General features: G+C 46.3%; 1 protein-coding gene across 3 annotated transcripts in view; it reads left to right on the plus strand.

Moving 5' to 3' along the window:
* The first annotated feature begins 3268 nt into the window (after positions 1–3268).
* LOC119954990 (potassium voltage-gated channel subfamily C member 2-like) overlaps positions 3269–16852 on the plus strand; it is a 171772-nt gene continuing 158188 nt past the window's right edge. The window contains exon 1 of one of the 3 annotated variants that reach the window (XM_038780764.1): positions 3269–4684. In XM_038780764.1, coding sequence (XP_038636692.1) covers positions 4139–4684 — 546 coding nt within the window. In that variant the 5' untranslated portion in view covers positions 3269–4138. The remainder of the gene's footprint in view (positions 4685–16852) is intronic. The other 2 variants (XM_038780765.1, XM_038780763.1) reach the window with 2 other exon arrangements.

The raw sequence follows: 16852 nt of genomic DNA on the forward strand, positions 1-16852 counted from the left end.
AATATATGTGAAGGGAAATAATAATGGTTTCTTGAACGCAAAGATATGATATGCAAAATTTATGGTGTGGTTGTGCAAATCAACCACTACATTGATGAGAATAGATCAGTACAGGCATAGAATTTAATTAGAAGTGTAGCTGTAAGTCACTTTGAGGAATTTTAACTGTAATGTTCTATGATTCCTTGAAAGCAATCAAATTACAAATTGCCATGATTTTGAAGGCACCACATGAAAAACGACATTCTATGGCCAGAGAGTCAGAGGCTCAAATAGAATATGGAGAAATATGATATCCTGGTTGAAGTTGCAGAAGCGTATGATTTGTGATTTTGACCAAAGTAGTTGTGAAGCTCTAAACAAGGTGAATGCTGAACGAAGGGAAGTTGAATAGGCAGGTGCAAGAGAAATGGATATGACTCTGTAGCACATTCAAAGACCCGAAAGGGAAACAGGGTTTTAGCTTATGGGCAACGATTGAGCTCAATTAACCAAGGTTTTTTTCTTTAAGAATGAGGCAACATTCATTGTTTTAAAAAGGAGGAGGCAGCAAATCCTTAAAGGAACCTGTCAACCATCCCAACAAGCAAGCGGGCAGGAGTATGCCATCCAGAATAAATACTGTATTGAATATTGCTGAAAAGAGAGACATGTTGCCAAAGTTTTTCATCTTGCACTCATTAATAGTCAAGAATGTCAAATTTCAAATGATCATAACAATTTATACCACAGGAGAAAAGGGTGCTGATTGGTTGGCGAATCAACTCTGATTGGCTGCGGTGTTGCCCTGGAGAAAGCAATGGGAGAAGGACTGTGATAAAATTAAAGAGATCAACATAGGCAGAGGGCGGGAGGGGGTTGGCGGGGGGGGGGGGGGGGGGGTGGTCTGGCACACTTAAATGTAGACAAAACTCCAGGGCCAGGATGTTGAGTCAGGCAGGGAGGGCGCTGTCAATAATTTTCAATTCCTCTCTGGCCGCAGGAGAGGTGCCAGACGATTTGAGGATAGCCAATGTGGTACCATTAATCAAGAAGAGATAAACCAGGAAACTTTGGCTAGTCAGTCTAACCTCAGTGGTGGGGAAACTATTGGAAGCAATTGTGAGAGACAGAATTAATCTGTGTTTGGAGAGGTAGGGATTAATTGAGAACAGTCAGCGTGGTTTTGTTAAGGGGAGGTCATATCTGACCAACTTGATTGAATTTTTCAAAGAGGTGACCAGGTGTATAGATGAGTGAAATGCCTTTGGTATGATGCATTGGACTTCAGCAAGGCTTTTGAGAAGGTCCCACATGGGAGACTGATAACAAAGGTAAGAATGGGATCCAATGACATTTGGCAAATTGGATCCAAAATTGGCTGAGTGGGAGGAGGCAGAGCATGATCGTCGATGGGTGTTTTTCTGACTGGAAGCCTGTGACCAGTGGGGTCCTGCAGGGATCTAATCGCTGTTGTTCAATGGCATTACCATCGCTGGATCTCCACAATCAACATCGATTGATCAGAAACTGAACTGAACTAGCCATATAAATACTGTGGCTACAAGAGCAGGTCAGAGGCTAGGAATCTTGCAGTGAGTAACTCACCTCCTAATTCCCCAAAGCCTGTCCACCATCTACAAGACACAAGTCAGGACTGTGATGGAATATTCTCCACTTGCCTGGATGAGTGCAGCTCCAACAGCAGTCAAGAAGCTCAACGTTTACCTGGACAAAGCAGCCCACTTGCTTTGTACCCCACGGAGGTCACACGGTGGCACAGTGGTTAGCACTGCTGCCTCACAGCTCCAGAGACCAGGTTCAATAACAGCCTCGGGTGACTGTGTGGAGTTTGCACTTTCTCCCCGTATCTGCGTGAGTTTCCTCTGGGTGCTCCGGTTTCCTCCCACAGTCCAAAGATGTGCAGGTTAGGTGGATCAGCCAAGATAAACTGCCCCTTAGTGTCCAAAGGTTTGGTGGGGTTACTGGGCATAAATAGGGTATTCTTTCAAGGACCGGTGTAGACATGATGGGCCGAATGGCACTGTAAATTCTCTGATTCACAAATATTCCCTCGCTCCACCACGGACAGTGGCAGCCGTGTGCGCCATCTACAACATCAACATGCACTGCAGCAACTCGCCAAAGCTCCTTGAGCAGCACCTTCCAAACCCACAACTGCTACCTTCTAGAAAGAGACAGACGTGCAAACGCGCGGGGAAACCACCGCCTGTGGAAGTCCCACTAAGCTACTCACCATCCAGCATTGTGGGTGTACCTACACATCATGGGCGTGATGATATGGAAAGGAACATGGTGTATCCTGACTTAACGTCAGCGAGAAAGAACCACTGAAAAAAAAACTGCTAAAGTACAAGATGATCGACCTTGATCCAAGTGTTTCAGTACTTCAGTGTTTCATGAACAGCCGAGGCTTCAGTGGGACGTTACTGCCTGTCTCAATGTCACACTTCCCACCTCTTTGCACATTCTGTTCGCATATTTTGAAACGAGGTTTCCTTTCGCCGTTCTTCAAGCGTTGGCGAGAGGAGAAAAAAAGACCCGCCCTTAAAACTGGGTATTTCGGTCCTTCAGCCCAGCAGTGAAAAATATACGTTGCAAGGCAGTCTATTAATAAATTCTGATGGCACATTTTGATTGATGTCAATGAGCGGCTTTCAACACAAATGTCTAACTGATAGGCAGTTGACTGAATTGGGGGGGGGGGGAGGGGGCTGTTAAAAATGTCCCTTCTGGTAAATGTTTTGAGAGAATAAATAAAACTGTGGAGTCATTACAACGACTGTACCGATACTGGTGTCGGCTGCTGCTAACTGGCACCTGTAGCTAGAGGCCGCTTTGTCTCCATCTGTTGAAAGAAGCGCCCTCAACCTTGGCAACAATGGTTTGAGGAAGAGCAAAGTTTAACGCTATTAGCAATCGGTGACACTTGAAAATATCAACAGGATTAGCTGCCGACATGTGTATATATATATATGTATATATTTGTTTTATTTTAAGCCTCTATTTGTATGCGAACTCCGAAAGCTTACATAGACATGTTGCCACATTGACTAATGTTTTCAAACAACCCTCCCTCGAATCGCCGCTATATTTTTATTTATTTTTTTGTGAATCGGGAGCTTTTGAGGTTTATTTTCGCGCTGGCAGACGTTCAAAGGGGAAGAGGTAGCAGCGCCTTAAAACAAACAAAAAATACGCAAGCATGGATTGATACCGTGAAAGTCATTTTGGAAGGAAGGGAGGGAGAGGGGGGTGTTTGTTTTTTTACTGTGCGTTTCAGGGAAGCTTCTGTGATGTGAAATGTCGATTTCAGTGAAATAGACCCGAAAGCTGCAAGGTGGCAGCCAGGAAGATGCACGTCTGAAATCGCAGGTAATGCAAATTGGAAAATGCCAAGGAAGAAGGTGTGGTGTGCAGGGGTCACTATGCAGCAAGTTGTCGGGGCGTGTTGTGAGTTTGGCTTTTGGGAACGACCCGGAGGACGCCACCAGGACTTAAAATGTCTTTGCGCAGCCGGTTACTACAGGAAGATTGTGAAGTGAGCGATATCTTAGAAATGCTCCAGCCGTGTCTTCATCCCCGAGCGACCTTCAAAGGCAGTTTGGTAAATAACACCGTGGGGGGGAGATGCTGAGGCATCAGCACTGAAGCTGTACGTGGTTTGTTGGGAGCAGGGTGTTGCCTGATAAGGGAGGGAGGAGGGGGGAGAGATAAATAGAGTCACGTACTTTCTGGAAATAAGGCGATCAGTTTTTTTTGTTCCTGTCTGTCTGACTCTGTCTCTCAGAGGTCGATTGTATCCCCGAGGATGGAGAAGAGGTGACTGATCAATACTGAGCAGAACTGTCATTCCGTTTGACTTCACCTGCCCGCCTCACTTCTTGTCTGCGAAGCGGCGACTGGGGGCCGGCGCAAAACACCAAACAGACACACTGCCATCGGCTTGGTGGCGCTTTGAAGGGGGGGGGGCATTAATAAGGAGCAAAGAGCAATCCAAACACCCCCCCAACCACCACCCTCACCCACAGAGTTTCCCCACCACCACCTACCACCCCACCCTCCCAAAATACACCCCACCAAACAAACAATTCACAGCTTCAGATCTTCCTCTCCGAGTCATGTCTGAGCTGGAGAGATGGGCAAGATTGAGGACAATGAGCGGATAGTTCTCAACGTTGGGGGGACTCGGCACGAAACGTACAGGACGACGTTAAAGACCCTGCCCGGAACCCGGCTGGCCCTCCTCGCCGACTCCGATGGGCAAAGCATCCCCGACTACGACCCGCGAGCCAACCAGTATTTCTTCGACCGCCACCCGGGGGTCTTCGCCTATGTGCTCAACTACTACCGGACGGGCAAGCTGCACTGCCCGGCCGATGTGTGCGGGCCACTCTTCGAAGAGGAGCTCGCTTTCTGGGGCATCGACGAGACGGACGTGGAGCCCTGCTGCTGGATGACTTACAGGCAGCACCGCGACGCCGAGGAGGCGCTCGACATCTTCGAGACGCCCGACCTGCTGAGCGGCGAGCCGGCGGACGCGGAGGACGAGGCGGACCTCAGCAGGAGGCTGGGCATCGAGGAGTGCAGCCCGGGGGGCAGCGGCAAGGTCAGCCGCTGGAAGAGGTGGCAGCCCCGGGTCTGGGCGCTCTTCGAAGATCCCTACTCCTCCAGAGCTGCGAGGGTAAGAAACACACACCAGAGGCAAAAACAAAAAAAGTTGGGGGGGGGGGGTGGGAGGGGTGTTGTTGAATGAGCTTTGGAGAGAAGTTTGGAGAGAAACCCAAGCTTCACCCTCCTATTATTACCGTCAATTCCTTTAATTATTATTTTTGTTCTCAGTGCTCAAACAGAGGAGATTAACAACACTGAGTTGGAGGAAATCTAATTTCACAGGGACATGATTTACCCCGGAGCAGCTCTTTTTTTGAATGGAAAGTGTTACAGGTTGTACGGCTTTTGACATGACTTCAGTAAAGAGGCAGAACTGGGAGAGTTCACAATTGCTGGTGTTAATGCCCCCCCCCCCCCCCCCCCCCCCCAAACATTGTTTGCAATGTTTGATGGCATTCTGAGTGTTGGGATTCACGTTGCAGACAGTGTGTGCCGGCTATATTTGGAGCACTTTCCCGTGCGCCATGTGTTTGACTGGTCGAGCAAGCCCGTGCTGATTTTCATGCTCTCTGATACGCGCAAGTCGTTTTATTTATTTATTTTTGACAGCGTTGGCAACTTACTTTAGCGGCTTGTTTTTCAAGGGGTGTTCCTGAAAATCGCCTTTTGAGGCAGCCGTGTTTTATTTTGGCTGAATTGCTTCAATCTAGAGGGGTGGTGGTGGGGGCGGGAAACGATCACAATATCCACACGAGACTAATGATAGGATGAATCTGCACAATGATCACGAGAAGTAGCTTCTCCTTTAGAAACCCAGTTAACAAATCTCTCCCGCCAATGGGACATTAAGACACCAATAGAGCGGGAAGGCATTCTGTTGGGATAGGACAGGCAAGGCAGAGGATCCGTTTTACTATGATTTACTTGTCCTATTTGCTGCGGTTGGTTAAAAAGACCCACCGCCCCTTCCCAAGGTTCAAAATCCAAGGTGTATTACATCCTGAAGAACTAACCATTAATAATGGTCATTCCCCTGAGAAAGGAGCTGTGCTCCGAAAGCTGTCGATTCGAAACATACCTGTTGGACTTTAACCTGGTGGTGTAAGACTTCTTACTATTAATAATGGGCAAAGCAGCCACATCTCAAATGTTAAGCTTGAGAACTTTTCCCGCCCCTGGTTTGATCAGACAGCAGGGACCTTCGAAGAAATAAACAATAAACATGTGCGTGAGCTGATAATGTGTTCTGTGAATGTGGGTGAATATGAAGAGCTGAGATGCTATCAGAACTTTTGTTCTACTTCCACCAGTTCACTGCGAGCTCCAGTTTCTTGGGCAGGTCTTTCCCACTTGGCCCTGAATGGTTTGGGAAATGGTGTTTGAGGTGACAAAAGAAGATCACAGGGAATACACCAGTCCGCCCCCTGGATTTGGGATTTCAACAATGCTGGGGTAAAGTGTTCGTGGAGAATTAAAAAGTAGCCCCCCCATCACCGAGAAATAGGAGAGGAATGTGCCTGTTCTCAGCCTGGTGGGAATGCATGAAATAGGAAAGGATTGATACCTAGATGATCTGTCAGCCAACTGGGTTAGCACGTGGTTAGTGGGCTAGGCTCCCGACCTTTGCAGTCATTGGCATCTCATATTGATCTCGTATTCTTGCGGTGAATAAACGGCTCACAGTTATGTAATTGCAACAAAATTAGCAACGATTGGGTCAGCAGCTCCCTCTGTAGTCACACTGGAGTGGTGGGAGGGCCGCCTGCCATTCATCACTTCCCTGGTGCTATCTCTCGGGGAAGCTGCTTGCTGCTTTTAAGATTGATTTGGGTGGAAGGGGAGGAGGTGGATGGGATGGAGTGGGGCCATGTGGACCAGCGATCAGGCGCTGCTTTTCTCTCTTATCTATCTCTCCATCCATCCCTCTCTGTTCTTCCCTCTCTCACCCGCTTCGCTTGGCCGCACAGCTGCTGTTCTGGTTGCCATGGAGACCAGCATCTCCTTTGCACTGAATTTTTGCCTTGCTTGTGCATCCCGGTGAGTCAAACGTTGCTGAGCGATAAGGTTTAAAAAAACATTCAGAATACTGTAATATTTACATCTATATATATATAATACACAGGCACATATTTCAGTGCTATTTTAGGAGCTGCTTTTAAACTGTTTGTGACATGCAAGTCAAAAGACTGCTTTATTGTCACAAATGTTATCTGGTGTACAGTGCAACCATGGTTTTGTGCTCCTTCAAGTAGTGCACCACCAGTAAGCTTAGCAACGGAAAACTTCAATTTCCCGTTGCCCTGCCTTCCGATTTGGCAAATGTGACCAACTTGTAGGTGCCCCACTGCAGCATGTTGCAAAGCTGCATGGTTACATTGAAGGATGTGACCCTTGCACATCACATGCTGTGGCCACTGCATACTTCAACAAAGCCCGTCTATGCAGATTGCGGTGGTTAAAAGTGAAAGTGAGACCAGCCTACTGTTTTGCAAGTCAAGTTCCTGTAGGTTTCACTGTAATAGGCAGAAGACATAATCTTGACATCTTCAAGCACATCAGGTACATTGGGTGGCCTGTACAGAAACAGGCATCAACTGATCCACCATGCAGGCATCTGTGCTCTACACGAACCTCCTTGCATCCCATGTCCATCTCATGCTATCAGTATGTCCTTGTATGCCTATCTCTAGCTTTCCCTTAAATGCAACAAGGTTATCTGCTTTAGCTATGCCTTAAGGCAGCGAGTCCCACATTTAAACCATTCTTTCGGTAAAGATATTCCTCCTGAATTCCCTGTCGAAATTATTGTATCTCTGACACCTAGTATTGGACTCTCCAAAAGTAGAAACATTTTCTCTAAGGGTTGGATTTTGGAAGGGGTTGGGGGTCACAGCAGTGCCATCAGGAATGACGGTGGGCAGAGGGCAGTTCTTGTTGGGACCAGACGGGCAGGCTGGAGTGAGGCGGTGTGGGGGAGGGGTGTTGGGAGCTGGGGTAGGCAGTTCAGGGGAGGAGGGGACTCAGAGGTGAATAAGCCAAGCCACTGAATGTCTTTAAGACAGAGATAGATAGGTTCTTGATTTATTAGGGAAATCAGGCGTTACGGGGAGAAGACAGGAGAATGGGGATGAGAAATATATCAGCCATGATCAAATGGCGGAGCAGACTCAATGGTCCAAATAGCCTAATTCTGCTCCTATGTCTCATGGTCTTATGGAATAGGTTTTGAGGGATCTTCTGAGTGACACAGGGGTCCACCATTAAGGTAACACTCCACCTTGTGGGGCCACCAACCTGAGTTTATGTGGGCCTTTACCCACAGGATTGGGAGGAGACCTTTAAGTGGCCATTATTTGGCTTCTTAAGGGCCTCTTTGGGCCAACCCGTGAGAAGGCCTCCTGATCCTACCCCACAATTGGTCCAATTGCAGCCAGGGAAAACTCATCGGGTGCCAGGATCAGTGCTCATGATATGTGCCCAATTCCACATCCCCTACCAACTACCAATCCATCCCCAGTGTGGAATGGGCAGGGGGAAGTAGGGCAGTAAATCCATTTTCATGTCAACTCCATGAAATTGTTTCATTGTCTTAAAGATCACCCCCTCAACCTTCTCTTTTCTATAAAAAAGAGCTCCTGCCTGTTGAGATTTTCCCGATGTATTTTTCCTTTCAGTTCCTGTATTTTTGTGATTTTTTTTATTGCACCTTGCCCCAATCTTTTAAAATATGGAAATCAGAACTGTGGACAGGACTCCAAATAAGTTATGGTACAAGTTTCACATAATTAACTCTATGTTTAACTCTATTCTACCCAACGCTTGACTTGCTTTTTTATGGCCATCTTAACCTATATTGCTACATTTCGTGATATGTGGATCTGTACCCCTGATCCCTTTGCTCCTTGATCAATTCAGACTCTTATTTTCCAAGCTGCATGTGTCCCTCCTTATTCATTCTATCAAAATGCATTATCTCACACTTGTCTCTATTGCAATTATTTGCATAATACCCACCCACTCTGCTTATTAATACCTTCCGTTGTTTTGTCATATTCTTCCTTCATTATAACTACACCTCTCCATTTGGTGTAATCTGCAAGTTTTGAAATTGTACTTCCAATTCTGGAGTTTAAATCATTAATGTAAAGGGTGGACTAAGGTGGCTCAGGCACTGATTCCTTTGGAATGCCACTTCCCACCTTGTGTCGGTCTGAAAAGCAATAAGCTATTTGAAGTAGATTCGCTGCAACCAGGGTAGATGGAATAACCGGGAATTGGTTCTGGTTGCTTGTCTGGACTGCTGCCAACATGCATATTCTCAATTTAAGGGAATTGAACGCAAAGGCCAAAATTAATGGGATTTAATGTAAGGGCAGTGAAAATGGAATAGCATCCAAGCAAATGTGTTCTGTTCCTATTTGTACGATCCTCATCAGTAACCAAAAGTCTTCAATCTCTCATTTTGGGGTTGCAATGTTAACAGTCCCTGTCATTGTTTAATCCAAAGCTCTTCCAATTCCTTGTGGGAATTGCCAAGTCGAAAGAAAATAGTTTGATGTCAGCGTGCAGTTTCTTAAAAAAAATAGACTGTCAACAGTCCCATGAGGATTGTGCACTGGTTTAGAAACTGCAGTTTTAATTCACTTACATGTAAATAAATCAAGGGGAAACGAAATGGAAGATTTCTTTGTGAATGTGTATTTATCGAGAGCGCTGGAGTTGCAACTGGGCATTTGGCAAAGCAAAGCATCACCAGGCGAGTTGTAAAATTATCAACTTTTAAGTATGCCCTAATAATTATGTTAGCCATATAAAATGAGTTTAATTTGATGTTGATGAATATGATAGCATTCTTAAACTATTGCCGCTGAGTCCTAGAATTCAACAATCCAAGAACCATCTATAGAAAAGCAAAACACTAATTACATTTTCACATCTATTCAGCAGCATGGGAAGGTAGGTCAGTTAAAGGCCATTTAAACAACATGCAGATTTACTGCTTTAAATTACTACTTGGTAATCCTTTTCATATTCTAATGTTATTGTTTCTTAAATGACAATATATATTACACAGTGCTATCAGCTCCACGAGAACAGATGGTGCTGTGAATAAAAACTGTCACAGTGATGCCATTAAAATCACTGTAATCCATACAGCTCCCAGTTAAAATTAAAATAACATTGAGTTTTTGACAACTGAGTTATTTGTTTAACATGCATACATGACAGGGTGCCAAGAAATATGATCAGTATCATACTTGAGCCACTGACAATGACTCACTGGATGGTATACAGGACGAGCACACTCTCTTTCCACATCTGAAACCTCGGCTTGAATCCAGTTTGATGGATGGAATGGAAGCCTTCCCGATCTGCTGGATGCAAGTGCAGACAGCTTGAACCCTAGAGCTACTGGATGCGGACCCACAGTGCACAATTGTCCGGTAGCACAACACTAATTAGAAATCACAGAGGGTTTGGATGGATGGCTGGTGTGGAATGTGACCCGCTGGTCAATGAGGTGTATTTCTTCTTGTGGATCTTCACTGATGCAAGGCAAAGAAGGGTTTCTTTTTTATTGAACTCGTGCCATGGCTCAGTTGGGAATGATTGATTCTGATACTGGGCATATCGAAAAGAGAAACTATTCCACTTTGCAGTACCAGAAGGAGCACTAAAATGAAAATGAAAGGTGGAACATGAAATAAATTTACACTGTGTTTGGCTTGGCTGCATAACATCAGTTAACCTGACATGAGTATTTTAGTTAGAGTTACTGAAACTCGTTTCGGTTATAGTTTATATTCCACAACGTTATGATCAAACACAGAGGATTAAGAGAAATGTAACAAGGGGAAATATGTAATCTGATTATGCAAGTCATGGCATGACAGTTAAAGATAGTGGATACTGGATTAAAAGATAAGGCAAAATCCTCAGCAGTTTAGCTCAATGAGTCTGTACCGACCTCCGAAATGGCACCATACCGAGGCCCACTTGTCCGGCCCTATCCCCGTAATGCCGTGCATTGATAATGACCAATCCACATGATTGGTGTGCACATCCTTTGGACACGAAGGGGCAAATTACCATGGCTAATCCACCTAACCGGTGACTGTGGGAGGAAACTGGAGCACCCGGAGGAAACCCACATAGACATGGGAGGAATGTGCAACTCCACACAGACAGTCACCCAAGGCCGGAACTGAACCTGAATCCCTGTCGCTGTGAGGCAGCAGTGCTAACCTCTGTGCATTCCAATTTTGTTTCATGCCGACTTTGTCATTTTAGAGTGACGCTGGAATTCATGCCATCTGAGGTCAATGCAAGCTTGAAATTGACACTCATTCTGATGTGTAGAGGTTTAAATATCTGTAATTGCAGTTTAACTATTTGCACAGTGGCATATTGTCTCTTGACAGTGTTATTTTGTACAGATGAATAGGAGGCTGATATTGTTAATGTTGTTGTGATTAATTAACAAGCATTAGAACACCATGCGCCAGTTATATTGTCCAGTGTTCATAATAGTACTTGCAACCAGTTAAAATAAGAAATAAACCAACCTAGAAAGGAAATATTGCACACAAAAGTGAAACATCAAAGTGTTCTTCAGGCAGTCATTTCACTTAGATGTTCAGCTAATGATAAACCAGTGCAACTGGGGATTAGGTACAGTATTGAATTACACAGGCAGCTGAATTGAAATCCAGGTGAAACAGATGAACTGGAAAAACTCCCTCTCTCGCCGAACTGTAATGATCATGTCTGAAGGAAGTTCAGACAACTTTAAACTCGATCTAATAGCTGCTTGTTCACAGAACACAACTACCCTCCAACTTGCACTAAATTGTAAATGTCATTCAGCTGGGATTTGATAGTCAGGGGGATAGGATAGGCAGTCATTTCTGCAACCACAGATGTGAACCTTACATGCTGTGACACACACTCGTGCCAGAGTAGAAGATGTAACAAAAGGATGCAGAATATTCTATGGAGGGAAGGGGGTAGCTAGCAGTGAGTATAAGCAGAGCTAGTTACAGCAGGTTAATGCATGGCTTGGGAAATTATACAGAAGAGGAAGTTTTAGATTTCTGTGTATTGGGGCCAATTCTCAGTCTCGCGGGACCTGTACAAGGTGACTGGGTTGCACCTGAACAGGGCTGAGAGCAATGTTTTTGTAAGGAGACCAATACAAGGCAGCCAAAGGCAGGTTTGGAGCATAGGTGTGTGAATGTACAGACCGTGACAAACCAGGCTGGTGAGTTGTAGGCACAGGATGCCAAATGGGGTTATGATATAGTGGCTACAATGGAGATCTGGTTCAAGCAAGAGTAAAAATAGGAACTTAACATTCCCGGTTATGATTAATTCCTATAAACATATGAAAATGATAGGCAGGACAAAAATAGGCAATCCATCAAGCCAACCCCACATTCATTATGAATAGACCCTTCCTAATTTATCACAGGTATGTAATATCCCAGGAGAGGCAAACAAAAACAGTAAAACACAGGGAAAATAAAGGAAGAAAACTTGAGCTGGTAAACTCCCCTCTTATCCATTAAAGTGAAACTAAGCTAAGAGATGTTGACCATGCAGTCATTAAGTTTATATCCACTTCACTTCTAAATCATTCTTGCTCTCTGCCTCAACTAAGAACTTATTTGGCCTCCTCTTGAAGGTTTGCACAGCATCAGCACATACTGTGCAAGCCAGCAATACATTCCCGAGGTCCACTGCTCTCTGGAAAAAGAAGAGCCACCACCTCATATCCAGTCTGCCCCACTAATGTGGAAGCTCATATTCCACGAGTCCCACGGGGAGATCAGTTGAGGCACCCCATGAGCCTTGTGGATGTTATTACACCCTCATACCCCAGCAGCATCATCAAGGGGACGGGCACGATCATGCTTAAAAGCTGGCCCAGTAGGTGTTGACATTCCTGAGTGAACTCCTCAGACATGCAGCCTCACTGGAGAGGAAGCACGGGCTTATTGCAGCTCACCCCAACCATGGGACTCTTGCACTATGGCCATTGGAAACCTCACTGACACACTGCCCCTCAGCATCATGAGCTGCCTCCTCCTGATGATGCTGGCAGCATTGACTGCCTCTGCCACCTCCTCCCAGGCACTGTTCAGGGCGGGCTTGAGTCAGCAGCCCACCCGGGGAAGAGGATGTCCTTCCTTTCCTCAATGGCATCGAGCAGTGGTTCCACCTCAGACTCCTGAAACCCGAGAGAGCAGGTCTTCTTTGAACCATCGTCCCAGCTGGAATGCGAGTGTGTTGGGATTGGAGCGCTTAAAAATATCTCCAGCTTGTGAGGCTCGTTAACAAGAATTCCGGCCCCAGCGAATCCGCTGCCAGCGGCGCTGGGAATTGCTTCTAAATTATGCTGTCAGACTGTCCCGAATCTCAGATCAAACAGCACCCCAACAGGAATGCAAATTGCACGCGATTTGATTCTGGCGGGAACACTCAGGGCGGGATTCACCATTTCAGCGGCTAAGTGCCGGCTCAAATGGAGAATTCCCGGGCGTTTTACGACCCAAAAATTGGCACCGAACCCTCACCGATTCCTGGACCGGTGAGTCACTAGCAGCGGCGTCAGGTGAAACTCCCGCCTCCCGCGCTGAAAACAGCCGGAGAATGGGCGGGTCCCCTGGCCGCGCATGCGCACGGCGATGACATGCAGCGGGTGCACTGTGCGCGGACCCGACCCGCCAACCACGACTCCAGAGGCCACCCCCTGGCCGAGTGTGGCAGCACAGGACACAGTCTGCAGCCGCCATGCCGGGTTCCCGTCCTCTGAGACCACATGTACCCCGCGCAGTGGGGGACTCAGCCCATTGCAGGTGGAGCATCACAGGAGGGCCTGCCGATGATGCGCCAACGCCATTGCAATAGTGTGCGGCAGGCAACGTGATTATTCCACTTCCAAGGGGGCAGAGAATGGCTGATCAGCATCAAACTGCCACCGGCCCCGATTTGGACATCGGAGTGGGTTCTCCGCGTGATCGTCGATCACGATATCGGCTCGAGAAACGGAGAATCCCACCCTTAGTCTCTCAAACTGAGAATTCAGCCTATATTCTAATTCCCTGTCTGCTTTGGAAAGGGGGGAATAGGGAAAGGATGGCAGTGACAGAAGGATGCTTTAGTGACTGAATGCCAGTGTCCTATGGCGTACCACAGCGATCTGTGCTGGGTCTCTTATTATTCATCATTTATATAAATGCCACAGATGGCTCTGTGGGGGGGTGGGGTAGGATCAGTAAGTTTGCAGATGACACAAAGATTGGTCGGGTGGTGAACAGTGAAGTTGAGTGTCTTGGGTTACAGGAAGATATAGGCAGGATGGTCAAATAAGCAGAGTAGTGGCAGATGGAATTTAACCCTGGAAAGTGTGGGGTGATACACTTTGGAAGGAGTGATCTGACAAGGAAGTATTCAATGAAGCGCATGAAGGTCTGGGAAGCAAAGGGACCTTGGCGTGTTTGTCCAGAGATCTCTGAAGGTGAAAGGGCAGGTTAATAGGGTGGTGAACAAGGCAGATAGGACACTTCTATTTATCAATCGAGGCATAGATTACAAAAGCAGAGAGATCATTGGTGCGATCTATCAGCATCGCTGTGCCCCACTCAGGACGCGACGAGGCCAGTAAATCTCGCGAGAAGCCTCTTGTGAGATTCACTGGCCTCACGAGATCTAACGAGATGTCGCAAGAGGTCGGGATCTGGATCCCACCCATTGAGGTCAGGACCCAGATGTGCATATTCTCGTGAGCAGATAGTCTCACTTGAATATGTCTACGCCAGGTCTACCCGGCACCTGGCACCTAACGGCCTCACCTCGGAGACGCCGAAACAGAGGCAAGTGGAGTTTGTTTCAGTGGAAGAGCAGTGGGAAATAGTGATCACAAATATGAATGGGTTGAGAGTTAGATTTAAGAAAGGGACAAGAAGCAATCAAATGTGTGGATACTCAACTGGAAGAGCGACTTTGGTGAGTTGTGAAGGGATCTGGTGAAGGTGCTTTGGGAGCCAGTAAAACAGTGAACAAGCAATGGGAAGCCTTCAGGAAGGATGTAGTTTGAGCACTATCAGTTGACCTCAATAATAGACTATCTCCTGCTTCCCCCTCCCCTTTGTTCAGTCAGTAGGTTGAAGCACACTGTGTGGTATAGCACTGAATAACACAGATAAGGGAAGTTCTTAGGCTGAAACGAAAACAGAAAGAAACGTGAGCTACAATTATATCGTGCCTTTTATGTCCTCAGATCATCCCTAATACGTACTTCACGGCCAATGAAATACTTTTGAAAAGGAGCCACTGTTGTTTTGTAGACAAGCATAGCTGCCGTTCATGCAGAGCAAGGAGAGGAGTAACAGATTCATCTTTTCACGATGTTGGTTGAGGGAGACATGTTGGCCAATACACCAGAACAATTGCCTACTCTTTTATGACAAATTCTCATGAGATCATTTCCATCCACCAGAACAGGGAGAACAGAGGCTGCGGTTCAACATCCCATACTTTAGGTGGTATCTCGAACAATGGAGCAATAATTCCCGAGTACTCGAATTAACTGTCAACTTGAACTAATTATTTGTGCCCTAAAGTTCAGCTTGAACTGCCAATCTTAAGTAAATAAAACCAGCACTGGACTGAATAAGGATGGCTACCATTCTTTCCAATCCGTGGCCTGAGTTCTAATTCACCCGATGTTAGCTGACAGGAAATGAAGGCTCCTTTCTTTGCTGGTCACATGTGCTCCAGTCAGGATCATTTCAGCTCAGTTCCTAATGGCATGGGCCTGTATTGGGCAGCACGGTAGCACAGTGGTTAGCACTGCTGCTTCACAGCTACAAGGTCCCAAGTTCTATTCCCGGGTCACTGTCTGTGTGGCGTCTGCACGTTCTCCCTGTGTCTGCGTGGGTTTCCGCTGGGGGCTCCGCTTTCCTCCCACAATCCAAAGATGTGCAGGTTAGATGGATCAGCCATGCTAAATTGCCCCTTAGTGCCCAAAGGGTTAGGTGGGGTTACTGAGTTTAAGTAGGGTTTTCTTTCAAGGGCCGGTGTAAACAGGATGGGCCGAATAGCCTCCTTCTGCATTGTAAATTCTCTGATTCACAAACATTCACTCCCTCCACCACGGACACACAGTGGCAGCCGTGTGCACCATCTACAATATCAATATGCACTGCAACAACTCACCAAAGCTCCTTAAGCAGCACCTTCCAAACCCACAATTGCCAGGCACAAATCAGGATTTTTACATAATCCCTATTCTCCACGGTAGCACAATGGGTAGCACTTTTGCTTCACAGCTCCAGGGTCCCAGGTTCGATTCCCAGCTTGGGTCACTGTCTGTTTGGAGCCTGCACGTTCTCCCCGTGTCTGAGTGAGTTTCCTCCGGCTGCTCTGGTTTCCTCCCACAAGGCCATAGAGATGGGCTGTTATGTCATTTGGACATTCTGAATTCTCCCTCCGTGTACCTGAACAGGCGCTGGAATGTGGCGACTAGGGGTTTTTCACAGTAACTTCATTGCAGTGTTAATGTAAGCCTACTTGTGACAATAAAGATTATTATTAAACACAAAGCTGCCTCAGCTTCTGCGCGATTTGGGATTCACTTGGTAATGTCTCCCAAAAGCAATAAAGAGCAAAAGAACAGGATGGCAAATGTAGAAAATGGAATAATTGTTGCTGTTTGTATGTATTTCTGATATGATGCTCAGTGAGTGGATGTGGGCAGAAGCAAGGTGTAATCTAACCTTCTGTTTGTATCATCTCAGACTTGGAACATAACCTCAAGTATATCAGTGTGGCAATTCTGTGATGCTTCCTCAAATGCTCATGGCCATTTCATTTTATTTGCCTTGATGGATTTGGATTAGTTGTAAGCAGGAGAATGGTAGGCTTTTAAATTTTCTGTTTCTCTCTGAACAATGTATCCTTTTAGCAAACCTTGAAATATATACTTTTTATGTTCATTCTCAGGATGCGGGCATTGTTGGCAAGGCTGGCATTTCTAGCTGCCCTTCAGAGGATGGGCGGATCAGCCTTCCTCCTTGAACTGCTGAAAGTTGTCTCTTTTTAATTTTTCATGGAACGTTGGCTGAAACTGCATTTGTTTCCCATCCTTCACTCCATGTGAACAGAATGGTTTGCTAGGCCACTTCAGAGGGCGAATGAAAGTCAACCACATCGCCGCACATCTGCAGTCACATGT

Source organism: Scyliorhinus canicula, chromosome 20 (assembly GCF_902713615.1).
Source record: "Scyliorhinus canicula chromosome 20, sScyCan1.1, whole genome shotgun sequence".
NCBI lineage: Eukaryota > Metazoa > Chordata > Chondrichthyes > Carcharhiniformes > Scyliorhinidae > Scyliorhinus > Scyliorhinus canicula.